This window comes from Mustela lutreola, chromosome 2 (genome assembly GCF_030435805.1).
Source record: "Mustela lutreola isolate mMusLut2 chromosome 2, mMusLut2.pri, whole genome shotgun sequence".
Lineage (NCBI taxonomy): Eukaryota > Metazoa > Chordata > Mammalia > Carnivora > Mustelidae > Mustela > Mustela lutreola.
Window position 1 is genome coordinate 98737364 of NC_081291.1, and position 12438 is coordinate 98749801.

The 12438-nt window shown below is 53.2% G+C and overlaps 1 protein-coding gene across 1 annotated transcript; it reads left to right on the top strand.

Moving 5' to 3' along the window:
- The first annotated feature begins 6379 nt into the window (after nucleotides 1-6379).
- On the top strand, nucleotides 6380-7480 carry SOX14 (SRY-box transcription factor 14). The gene has a single exon (XM_059165205.1). It carries the CDS (start codon nucleotides 6394-6396, stop codon nucleotides 7114-7116), a length of 723 nt encoding a protein of 240 aa, XP_059021188.1. The 5' UTR covers nucleotides 6380-6393; the 3' UTR covers nucleotides 7117-7480.
- The last annotated feature ends 4958 nt before the right edge of the window (nucleotides 7481-12438 follow it).

Consider the following 12438-nt stretch of genomic DNA (forward strand, 5'->3'; position numbering starts at 1 on the left):
ACTGGGATTTTTTAATTTCAAGAAACATCACTTGCTCACATATAAATCCTCTATTTCTCAGTCTGAGATATTCAAGATGCCTATATGTAGATTCAGTGTCTCAAGAAAGGGCCAGCTCAGAGGCCTGTCATTCTCCACAGGGACAGAGGAAAGGACCACTTGGTGGGAAGTAGGAAGAGTAAGTCGGGGACCCATTAAGCTGCTAATATGTACTGAATATCAGTGGACAAATTTTCAGATTCATGAAGAGCTATGACCATCCTTTCTTTTCCCCCCTTAGCTTCCCAAAGGGAAAGGAGAGATAAGAGGAATCCAAAATACTCAGCAGGAGTAGCCTTATTTTTTAAGGCACAGTAAAGAGCTGACCCCAGGGCCAATAGTTTGTCCATTTATAAAGTTTCTGGCCCATAATTTAAGGTAAGATTCCTCCATAAATAGAGAAATCTAAATAGATTAGAAACAGAGTGTCTCCTAACCAGTATTTTGTATGTGTGGTTCTAGGATTGTTACCTAATTTTGGTGTGTCTCATTCCAGTGATTTCCCAGTACACTTAGAATAAAACTTAAACTCTTTGTGGAGCCTAGAAGGCCCTGGGTAATACAGAAGCTGCCAACCTCACCCAGCCTTTACCTTAAACTCTCCCAGGGTTATGGCCAGGTTTCAGCCACCCTGGTCCCTTACATTCTCAGGCATCCTTAGTTAGTCACCTCTCCAGGCAGTGAGATTTCCTGCTGCTTCTACTTTTTCTCCCTTTTCTTTATCAGACTGCCTTCTTGTGTTCAGCTTCCTGATCACCCAATGTAAATGAGACTTCCTTCCCTCAGCCTGTCCCATCACCCTGATTCCCTTTATGCCAATTCATAACTTATTTATGAATTATAAAATAATACAATCTGACCTTTATTGAGCAGTTTCTACATGCCAAGCACCGTTTTAAGGGTTTTCATTATAATAACTTATTTAGCTCTGATAATAATCCATTATACCCACTACAGGTGAAGAGACCAGGACACAAGTTAAGAACCTTGCCTGAAGTGATGCAGCTACTGGGTGGTGGAACCAGGAATCACCCCAGGATTTGTTTCTTGTTTTTTGTCTGCCTTCCATCGGGCTGGAAGCTCCATGGGAGAAGGACCTTTGCAGGTCTTGTTCACTGCTGTATCCCAGCATGGTGCCTAGCACATAGTAGGTGCACAATAAATAGGTTTTGAATGAATGAATGAAGAGAAATATATCAAAGCCCTACTGCTGCTCCCACCCATTCCATTTTTGGGGATATGCATGCAGATGTTGTGCAATCCTCCACTAGTTTTCACCAAGTCCGTGAATCACGTGAGCTCTGCTTCAAACAGATTCCTGCTAAGGTAAGGCAGTTTGAAGTATCAAAAAATTCTCCTTACCTGGGCAGGCTCTTGGTGTTGAGACAGCTGTGTCCTTCAGCCCAATCAAGCAGGTTTTCCAGCTGGGCCTTGCAAACGTGAGGTAGCAGGCACTTCAGGCATGTGGGGCCCGGTTAAGTTAGCTTTCTCATTGTTTCTTGGTGAAAGCCATGCTCTCCTGTGCCATCTTGGCTTCGAGGGACACTTAAAGTCTTTTAAAAATTTCAATACCAGTGAGGTGGGCTGATTTCTGGAGGGAAGATCCTACAGCAATTACCCCCCCCCCCCAAAAAAGTCCTAATAGGACCAGAAAGAGTCCTGCGTCCTTTTGAGCACTTTAGAGTTACGGGATATATGTCTGAACACGGATAAAGAAAAAGCAGGGGTGCCTAATATTACAATATTTTTGGCAATAAGAAAATTTTTGTTTATAATTTGACCAAGGTGCATCTTTTCCCAAGCTCAATTTCTTATCCTCGATGTTGACTCCTAGGTTGTCGACGCTCATGGACGGGCTGGATTAACGCTCTTGTAAACACCTGAGTATGCCTCGCTCTCACACTCTCCGCAGCGAGCTAGGGAGGCGCGGAGGGTCCCTGAAACCGATACCTGGAACTTCCTCAGTTCCTCTTCCGGAATGCCGGCGGGGCTGCGGTAAGTCCGCAAGACCGGCATTCTGCGAGTGCCCGGCGCCTCAGCCAATGCGAACGCGGTTGACTCTCCTGGCCTCTTCCGAAAACATACCGGGCGCGAGCCGAGTGGCAAGCTTCCCTCACGTCCTCCACCCCACAGCCGTGTTCTCCAAATCACCTTTGCGCGCATTCCTCTCGGCGCTCTGTCGTTCGGTCCCGGAGGCCTAGGAGCTGAGACCTTCAGCCCACTAGGGAGGAGGAGGTGGTGGCTGGAGGGAGGCAGAACGCTGAGGCCAGGCAGGTGGGTGCGGGCCTGGAAGCCCGGGACTTCCGCGTTTGGCTCTACCAGGCTACGCCTGGGATATTCCCCAGCTGCCGCAAGGCTGGGAAAGGCCTGTTGTAAAAGTTTAAGCCGGAGCAGAAAAAACTATCTAGCGTCTTCTTTGCACTCGGAGTTGGCGCGGACACTGGGCACTCAAAGATAAAACATGCAGTTACTGCCTCCAAGGAGCTCGAAGTCTGATAGACTACACGGGCTACTACAGAGCTCCACGCGAGGCTGGGAAAGGGGCATGAGTTGGAGCGGACGTGAGAGTGAGAGCATAGGAAGGGGTCTTAGCCCAGCAGGGGAATCGAAGTGGTCTCCCCAGAGGAGGTGAAGCCTTGAAAGAGATCTGAAGTACCATTAGGAGTTGGCTGAAAGGAGAAAGGAGATGCTCCCTTTCAAGACCCAGAGCCGCCGAAAAGCAAGGCGCACCTAGGACCATGCGGAGTCCGGGGAGGATGGGGGTGGGGAGGGAGCTGGGCCAGAAGTAGATAGGTCGTGACCTCCGAGGTCCCTCCTTCACTTCTACACGAAGCAGGACACTTCGCTGGCAGCATTCCTATTCCTCAGGTGTCCAGACACAAGGCTTAGTCTGGCACGCGCCGTGCTTTGAGTTATTGCGCTGCGTAAAGGTGCGCATACATACTTAAGGGAGTACGTGGATTCTTCCCGCAAACGCGGAAGCGGAAAAGCCTCCTCCCAAGGAGGTTTCCAGCTTTGGGGAGTGGCCTGACCGCCTGAGGTACCAGCTTCAGGTGGCGAAGAAAACTGGGGCTCATTTAGGCGACCTTTGTCTTAAGACCTGTTTGGGCGGTGACCAAAGCTGCTGACTCCCCCCAGGGGCCACCTCTCCAGGACGTCTGCCTAGTGATCTAGGCCTGGCGAGGAGGCAGAGCTTAGAGGGACAGCTCAGAAGAAGGTAGAGGCATGGGCTGGAGACAGCACCGGTAAAGACTCCGGGATCACGGGAACTCCTTCGAGGGGCCCAGAACTGAGTCTTGAATAAACCCGCAGCCAACCAGCACTGTGTAAGGGTTGTCAGCGGCTGCGCGGTTCGCCTAGAGACACCGGGATGCCAAGCCGGGGAGGCAAGGCCCTCAACCCTCAGTACCCTGCCCGCGCGAATTCGAGTCTCAAGGCCAAGATGCGCAAGGGGATACTGGCTCCCTCCAGGATCGGTGCAGTCATTTGGCGCCTGCGGCTCCGGAACCGTGGGAAGTACTTTGGGACCCTACCCACAAACTGCCACCCCACCATTGCATGCCCTTTGTACTAAACCGCTCAGGAGTCTTGGATTACGAACTAGGAGGGAGTGTAAGATGTTTAGAGAGTAGCGCTGACTGGAGGTGGAGGAGAAAATTTGAGGAAGTGAAGAAGGGCACATGCTTGCGTTGCCCTGGGGCAACCGGAATGAGTTGGCTCAGAGGCTGCGAAGAGAGAAAGGGTTTAGGAATTTGTGCCAGATCCCCTTCTTGAGCAGTTTCTTAGAGGTTTGTTTGCATTAGCCCATTAACTTCGTGTGTGGATTTGGTGTCCTCTGAGGGTTCCGGAGTGAGAGTCAGCGGGTCTCCGCCAGATGCTATAGCTCTCTGCAGATACGAGCATTTCTGTCACTCTTTCCTCAGTCCGTGGAGATCGCCCAGTGGAACTCAAACTGCCTGGCTCTTAGACCTTCATCCCTGGCAGGCTCTGAGCGCAGCGCTTAGTCCACAGGCTAGTCCGATCTGAGTAGGGGTTGCCTGAGACTCTTGACACCCTCCCCGGACTGGGCTGGAAAACACCTCTACTTCCTGGTATGCCAAGCTAAGTGAAACTTCTTGCACAGAACAAGGTTAGAGGGCAAGGTGAAGGCCAGGGCTGGTGCTGAGAGTAATGTAATCTACGGCCAGGGAAGCCAGGATACTGACCAGACCCTAAGTGAAACAAGAGCAGACATTAAGATCAGTCTTCCGGTGAGCTTTATCTACATGGCAGGTTTCAATGGCTCCCAGAATCAAGGGTTCGCCTTTGGCTTGCCGCAGGATCTAATCTTCAGACCTGCGGCAGCCTGGGGTGGAAAACAAAATAGTGGTTTTCAAATCTCATACACTCGGCATCACCACTCCCCACTGGAGTTATTTGGCAAATCACTTAGCCTTTCTCAACCTCAGTTTACTAATCTGCAAAATGGGCATAGCGCCCACCTCTCTGATGAGCCTTCTCAGGATGAGAAATGCCACCGACGGTAGGAAGGAGACACAAAGCCTTCCCCTCAAATTTGATACACTACATGCTAAAGAAAGCCAGTCTCCCTGCCTCATTTTCTGCTTACCTCCCCCACCACCAACCCCTTCAAGCCCTCGGAGCTGTGCGTTTCTGGTCGGTCCTCCCAAGAGAGGCTGGTGCAAAAGCCAATAAGCCTGGAACACACGCAGGTCCTGCTGGGCCTGGGACAATGGTTTCCATTTAATAAATATTTCCCCCAAGGGCATTTCACATTGGGCAGGCAATTATTCAAAGGAAACAGGCACGCAGGTTGGCTCTGCGGGTTATTTCGTCCTTTTTACCCGAAGAATGCTCATCTGACGCAGGAAACGAGTCTCTAATTCTCGCTAGATGGAAGAGGTGCCCAGGGACAAATCAACCCTGCGTGTCCATACAGCCTGAGACTCCATTCTAGGGCATCTGCAGAAGGGGCAACGGGAAAGCCCCCATACCCCATCGGGAGGAGGCCCGGCCTCCAGGCTATCCTTCCCATACAAACAGATGTAGGGGGGAAGTTGGAGGTTTAAAAACCCTAAATATATAATATCGTAATTAGGAATCACGACGGAAATCCCATTCCCTGGCCGCTCCACAAAAGTGGAGAGCGGATCGCTGCGCTCTTCAAGGCTCACCAACCAGGGTTTGAAAACTGCACTGCCAGACAGGAGGCCTTCCTGCAATGGCTTGGAACGCACCGCTGTGCTAGCCCAGGACCCAGCGATTCGCCCTAGCTCCACATCCTGGGGCAGAGGTGAAGGCAGAGCCGGAGGGGCATCCCCTGAGCACGCCGCCAAAGCGCCCCAAGGGTATGTCTAGAAAAGTTTATTTCACTCTTTAACCTGAGTTTGATATATTCTTTTTCTTTTCAGAGGATCTTTGACAAAGAGGGAAGTGCTGTCCTTGCATTTAGCGGCGAGGCTGTCCTATTTATCAACACGCGCTCTGGGCTCACTCGCTTCGCTACCCCATCCCTAGGTCTTTGTATTCTAAGACCTAATTCTCCTTTGCACGACTGGGAAAGGAAGCAGCCACGAAGAGTTTTATTTGTTGACAGTGCCAGAAACAATGTGGAATCTAAGTCCCCAGTCCTGAGCTGGCCGCTCTGTTCTCTCCCTCTCTCCGTCTTTCCCTCACACCTCTCCCCGCCCCCACTAGTCGCGCTCTCTCTTTCCTCCCCGGGCGCGTTGGCAGGTGGGCCCCCTTGCCTTCTCTGCTGCTGATTGGCGCCCAGGTTGGGTAGTCACCGCCCCGCGCTTATGTCAGAGTGCGTGCTGTCCTGGCCCACCTCGCCTTTGAACTTCGCCGCTTTTGGCTCTCGTTCACCAGCCTCCCTGCATTCTCAGCCAGGTGCTGTGCTAGGCAAGGCAGCTCCGGGAAAACCACGGGAGGGGGGAGGGAACCACAGCGGTAGACATAGGAGAGAAGAGAACCAGAGAAGGCGAAGGTGGAGAGGGGGAGAAGGAGGAGCTTCCTGTCCTAGCCAGCAAATTACCTGGCCACTTAATCCCAAAGACTCCAGTACTTGGGCCCTCTGGTGCCGGCAGCCCCCGGCTGGCTGCCCTCTCCTCCCCCGCCCCTCCTGTCCTCACTCGCCCCCCACCCCGGGGCCTGCGTGGGTGCCGGGACTGGCATGATCAGCTGAACTTTGTGGGGTTAGCGCTTCTCTCTGGCTTCCCCTCAGCGGTGCAGAGGCGAGGGGAGTGCAGAGCACCGGCTCAGGACGGACAAACAGACAGATAGACAACCGCGCCCAGGCTCGCCTGCAGAGCCCCTACACACCCCACCCCCACCTGCCTAGCCGCCTTCGGGACCATGTCCAAACCTTCAGACCACATCAAGCGACCCATGAACGCCTTCATGGTATGGTCCCGAGGCCAGCGGCGCAAGATGGCCCAGGAAAACCCCAAGATGCACAACTCAGAGATCAGCAAACGCCTAGGCGCCGAATGGAAGCTTCTGTCCGAGGCAGAGAAGAGACCGTACATCGATGAGGCCAAGAGGCTACGCGCCCAACACATGAAGGAACACCCGGACTACAAGTACCGGCCACGGCGCAAGCCCAAGAACCTGCTTAAGAAGGACAGGTATGTCTTCCCCCTGCCCTACCTGGGCGACACGGACCCGCTCAAGGCGGCTGGCCTGCCCGTGGGGGCCTCCGACGGCCTCCTGAGCGCGCCCGAGAAAGCCCGGGCCTTCTTGCCGCCAGCCTCGGCGCCCTACTCCCTGCTGGACCCCGCGCAGTTTAGCTCAAGCGCCATCCAGAAGATGGGTGAAGTGCCCCACACCTTGGCCACCGGCGCACTGCCCTACGCGTCCACCCTGGGCTACCAGAACGGCGCCTTCGGCAGCCTCAGCTGCCCCAGCCAACACACGCACACGCACCCGTCCCCCACCAATCCGGGCTACGTGGTGCCCTGTAACTGTACTGCCTGGTCTGCCTCCACCCTGCAGCCCCCCGTCGCCTACATCCTCTTCCCGGGCATGACCAAGACTGGCATAGACCCTTATTCGTCAGCCCATGCCACGGCCATGTAACCCCAGGCCAGCCCACCAGACCTGGAGGGTGACCTGGAAGCGAGGTCTGCACCCTGTCCTCTGCGCCGCGTCGGGTCCTGCAGACGCCTTTGGGTCAGCCGTTCCGCTGCCCGCTACCCCACCCCAGACTCTGCCTCTCTTCCAGGGGGATGGTAGTGGCGTCCTCCCGGACCCAAGGCGCAGACAGGTGCCAGAAACTTGTGAACATATGACAGCTATATAGCTGCCCCTATCCTGACTGTCCCAAAACAAATCTCCGACTGTACCCCCTTTGGACAAAAAAAAAAAAAAAAGTAGGCAGTTTTGCTTTATTTATGTCCCCTTCTCTCTCCTCTGATGGGCTTTGGACTCCAGAACTCCCAGATCCTGGTATTATATCTAGAATATGCATATATATTTTTTTTCTTTTGCACCCTGAAGAGTTAGCTGTGTCTCTGTGTTTTGCCATCAGACACAACTAGGTGCCATTTGCTCTTTATGTATGGGGGGAAAGTCTTAAAAGTTTAAAACTACAGAAAGGGAAATATTTCTATTTAAAATCATGCTATGATAGTGTTTGCTTCTTTAAAGTTAAAACAAAGGGACCCACATGATTATTTTCTTTGTATAAAGCAGTGCTCCTAGATACCTAAGTTTACTTTTAGACAGAATGTCGGGTTATGAAGTCAGGAAGTAGAAAGTCGACAAAAATTACAAGAATAAAAACATCCTAAATGGTCATAAATGTTTTGACGATGTCTTGGAAATGTACCTAGAAGGTTCACCTCCTTACTCTGTTCATTTGTTGAACAAAGACGTTTTGAATAAAGACAATCTGTCATTGCAAAAAGTAACCTTTCGTGTGCATAAAATCTGAAGTCAGGAAGCCCTGCCTGAGGGCTTGTGGAGTCGGGTCATCGGAGTTTTAGAGTGCGTAGAGTGACTCTAGCAGTGGCGACTGGCCTTGCGTGGGCTGAGCCTTGTGGCCTGTGGTCCAAGTGCAAAGGGGCCCAGAGTCGGATTTGTCAGGATCGATTGTGCTCTCTGGACCCGCTATTGGCCTTTAGAGGCTGGACAAAGGTATCTATCCCTCAGACGTCACTTCTATGTCTTCTTTAATAAAGTGGTCAGACCACTTCAAGGAGCGAATGAGCTAAGAATAAAGCCGACCCAGACCTCTGAGACCTGGGTGCATTTTCTTTTCCTTTAAACTAAACTCCAAAGAATGGAGAAAAGTATATAGTGTAATGGGAACAATTGCGCACCACGCATGCAGTCCTGTGGTGGGTGTTTAAAGTTCAACACATGGGGGGATGACTGGTGTGGTAATTTTTAAAGATGCTTAAGAACGCTGCTGCTGGCTCTTAGGATTTGGGGTTCCATACTGGTTCCTAAGTTAAACAATCAAAGTTTAAGAAATATAGAAAAACGTGCCTTAGGTCCCTGCTCTGGACTATGGGAGACTTTTTACTTAGACCCTGCAGGAGCCCAGGAAAAAGGAAAGCAACACGGCTCAGGCACGGAGTTTAAAAAAAAAAAAATCATAAAGATTCAATAACTTTTAGTCCTTGGTGTTTAACAGAAAAGCAAAAGAGCCTTTCCTTTCCCCACTGGGCAAATGTTCGCTTCAAGATTGCTCTGTTTGTCTTATGGGAGAAAGGACATTCTGATGCCTTCCAACCCAACTCTTTGGAACTTGCTCTCAAATGGAAGGGTGCTCCCTCACCCCATCTCTCACCAGTCTCACCCCCAAAGCCCTGCTCTTGCATGTTTTTCTGTAGGTCGGGTGCTTTTCCCACTGACTTTGATGTGGAGTGGGATGAGAGTGGGGGGCAACCTAGGGATTTGTCTGCTTTCTGCTTCTGTTGAGGGATTTGGGGGCTTGCCTCTGCCTCTTCCAAAGGAGTCGGTGGCTGGAAGTGCAAGGGAAACGTTGTCAACAGACACCAAAGCCAAAAACCACCGATTAGCATATTGTCCTCAAAACAATTAGAAGTGTTTGAGGTGTTATTTGGAGCCTATTCATCCAAGCCCCTTTGTCAAGGGGGATTTTCCTTATTAAAAAAAAAAAAAAAAAAAAAAAAGTTAGCAGTTGTCCATCTGGCTGAGCTGAATAGCAAAGTGATCCGTGTTGTATATGCTTTTCTCATTAAGAGCTCTTTTGAGACCGATGTTAGAATTAAATGGTATAACACAATTAACATACACGGGCGCTGAATAGGAGGGGACGCCTATAAATAATAGATAGATAAATAAATGAGCGATCAGGCGAAGGTAAACAAAAGCGGCCTGGGGACGTGTAGGGGGAGGCCGGGCTGGTGCGCCACGCTTACTTAGCATCACAAAACCCTCTTACAAATCGAGACAATTAGGAAGTGACTTGCCTCTGGTGGCGGTCGGGTCTGGGGGCTCTAGGCGCTTAGGGAAGGCCCCTCCTTCCGCCCCCTCGGAAGCCCAGGAGGCCTGGGGCGAAGGCATCGAGGTTTCGCTGTCTGATATAACCCTAACTGACAGTCCTGTCAGCCGCTCTGATCTCCCTCATAGCTCAGTGTCCCTTAACATCTCCTAAGATGAAGCTTACAGGGGTCTGGGTGTCTCCCCGCAGAGCCCGGCGCCCCAGCGCCCCAGGTGCATAGAGCGCCCCGGCCGGAGGAGGATTCCGGGGCGCACGGCCCCACCAGGATATTCGGGAAAGTGCCGGGTTAGATTAGGCTGGAGAGGGGTACCTCGGGCGGCGGCGACGGAAGCTGGAAAACTGAAACCAGGGTTCCAGACTGCGCCCGGCCCTGGAGACTCCAAAGGGAGCTCCAGGAAACTGGGGTGCGCTGTAGCGGGGAGGCGCCCACGTGCCCGCGGCTTGGTGTGATTGAGACTCGTTAATACCAGTAGAGAGCGCGGGGCCCGGAGCAGGTCCCGGGACCCAAAGCCGTAGACCTAGCTCTAGCCGTGTCTATCTGTTCCCCCTCGCTTCTTTCCTTCCCAGTCGGGCTGTGTCCCCCCCTTTCTGTCCTCCTTAGGCCTGGCCCCAGCCTCGGCCCCCCAAGGCCTGCCTTTGCCTAGCCTTCCGCGGGCCGCAGAGGCTCGCCGAGGTGCGCGGCTGCGACTCGCCCTAACAAACAGCCGAAATCCACCTCGTCACGCCGCTGACAGGGGCCGATTACTGACTTTGAAGTCAGGGGCAGACAAAAAGAAATCCCCTGGGGGAGGTGTGGAGGGGGGCCGCAGTCCCTGTCAAACCTGTTTGCTCACAACTGTCTCTTTCTTTCAAGAAAATCATTAAAGCAAACCGGTAGGGAGAGGAGTGCCCCGCCCGCCCGGAGTCAAGGAGAGCCGCTTCTCCGTGCGCGCTACTCGCAGCAAAGAGCAGTCAAGAGTCGCCCTAGACAGACTCTTGGTGCCGTCGGGAGAACGCGAACTCCCGAGGCGTGCGGGGCGGCCGGGACCCTGCCGGAGCCGACTCCATGGACTCCTTCACTCTCTGAGCGCGTCCCGCAGCCTGGGAGTCCCGGGCTTCTGTCCGCAGCCTTGGCCTCCCTGGAGCAGGGGGCAAGGGTGCCAGAGAGGCCCCGGGCCGCTCTCCTGCGACTGCGACTGCTTCCAGGGAACAAAAAAATTGACCCCACAACACGGCACGCTTACTCTCGCCTCTCCTCTACTGGCCATTTTCTAGGACCCTGGAGTCCTGACCGACACGGGCTCCAGATGGCAGTGGGTGGCGCTGGTGCGGCAGGGGCAGAGTTGTTCGGGTTTTAGTTAGGTTGTCTTTCTTAAACCTCGGCCGCCCTCTAGCTCAGGGGCACACTGGCCACATCGTTTGGGAGATTCAAGATCGTTAGCCCCCTTCCGCTCCTGGCCTCTCGTGGATAACCTCTGCAGCCTTTCAGGCACTTCCCCAGCTTTGGGTCTGTCTCCAGAAATCTTTAATCCCCTTCCAGTTTCTGAGTTTTCCCATTTAAGTATTAATTTCCTTAGAACCACTAACTTGATAGGTGGGAGACACCAGCTATGTAAAGTAAAATAAATCTCTCTGAGGTGTGACTGACATCTGAAACCCCCTTAACATTTGCATTTTAAAACGGGATCTAGATAACCTCCTGGAGTTTCCCGTTAGGGTGATGTTTCAGTCAGGGTAGGGTCTGGGGGACTTTATTTGCGACTCGCTACCTAGAGAAGCTCTCCCTCGTGGGGAGCCTCTCTGGAGAACTGAGGCTGCCAAGGTCCGGAAAACTCCGTGAGCCTGGCACTAGGGTTGTCCTCGAGGACTCTCTTTCCGCTCCTCCCCAGCTCTGATCTTGTCACCATTGTTCAAGAGGACAATGAATTTCAAGTCATTTGAATTTGAATATCATGTAATTCACAAGATTCGTGTTAAGAACTCTCATCTCTATTTGCCGAGTGGGTTGTGCGTGTGTTTGAGTGTGACAGAGGAAGGCAGAAGGGGCACGTTAGTTTTGGGTACAGGACACGCCAGGGCCTCAACCCCCCCCCTCCCCGCCCTGACCAAGGGGAACGCCCTCCTAGCCTCTTGGCCCTGCCCTGGCCTCCAGACGCTCGACCCAGCTTTGAGGGCACTCTTTGGGCTGTTACTCTCTTGGCGCTATGGGGTTGGGCCTCGTCCTGGAACCAGAAGGGCTGGCGCTTGGCAGCTGCAGAGTAATTAAGGAAATAATAAAGTTGTGGACGGGAGGGAATCGCTAGAAATTCTGGGGCAGGCGTAGACGCGGACGAGGAGATTCGCGGTCGCCTCGGCCTAACCTTTGCTCTGTGCGCTCCCGGGGCGGCGACTTGGTGGTGTTTGCCCTGGCACTGGGAAGAGAGCTGGAGGCAGAAAAGAGAGCCTCAACACCTCCTCCTCGCCTAGCCCCCGACCCTGCGTCCGGCTTAGCTGTCATCCGCGACCCCCTGCCAGTCCCTGGTTGGGGTATCGGAGTTATGCTCTTGAGAAGCTGGAAGGCGGTCGGGCCCAGGAAGTTCTTGAGCGGCCTCCCTAGATTCTCGTCCTCTTCGCTCGAATTCCTGCTCTGGGCATCTTCTCTGACCCCCCCCAAAATGTCCCAGGAATTTGGTCCGAGTAGGGGAAGGGAACGGGTCCTCAGGGCGGACAGACAAAAAGGAGCCCGCGTTTCCTCTTTGCTACAAAATGTAGGAGTTGCGCTATTCTGGCGGCCAGTGGCCATTTCCAAACTTTTCCACTCTTGGGCCAGGGAGAAAGGTAATCAAACGCAATTCGTGCCTTCTGGGCAGGGCTGGAAGGGACTTCAGGGAAGCTCTGCTAGCCCAGCCGGCAGGACCGCACTCCGCCGGGGGCAAGGAGGAGACCAAGCCCAGACCCAGACCCGACGT

Coding starts and splice junctions, on each gene's coding strand:
- SOX14 (XM_059165205.1), top strand. CDS start 6,394: ATGTCCAAACCTTCAGACCACATCAAGCGACCCATGAACGCCTTCATG.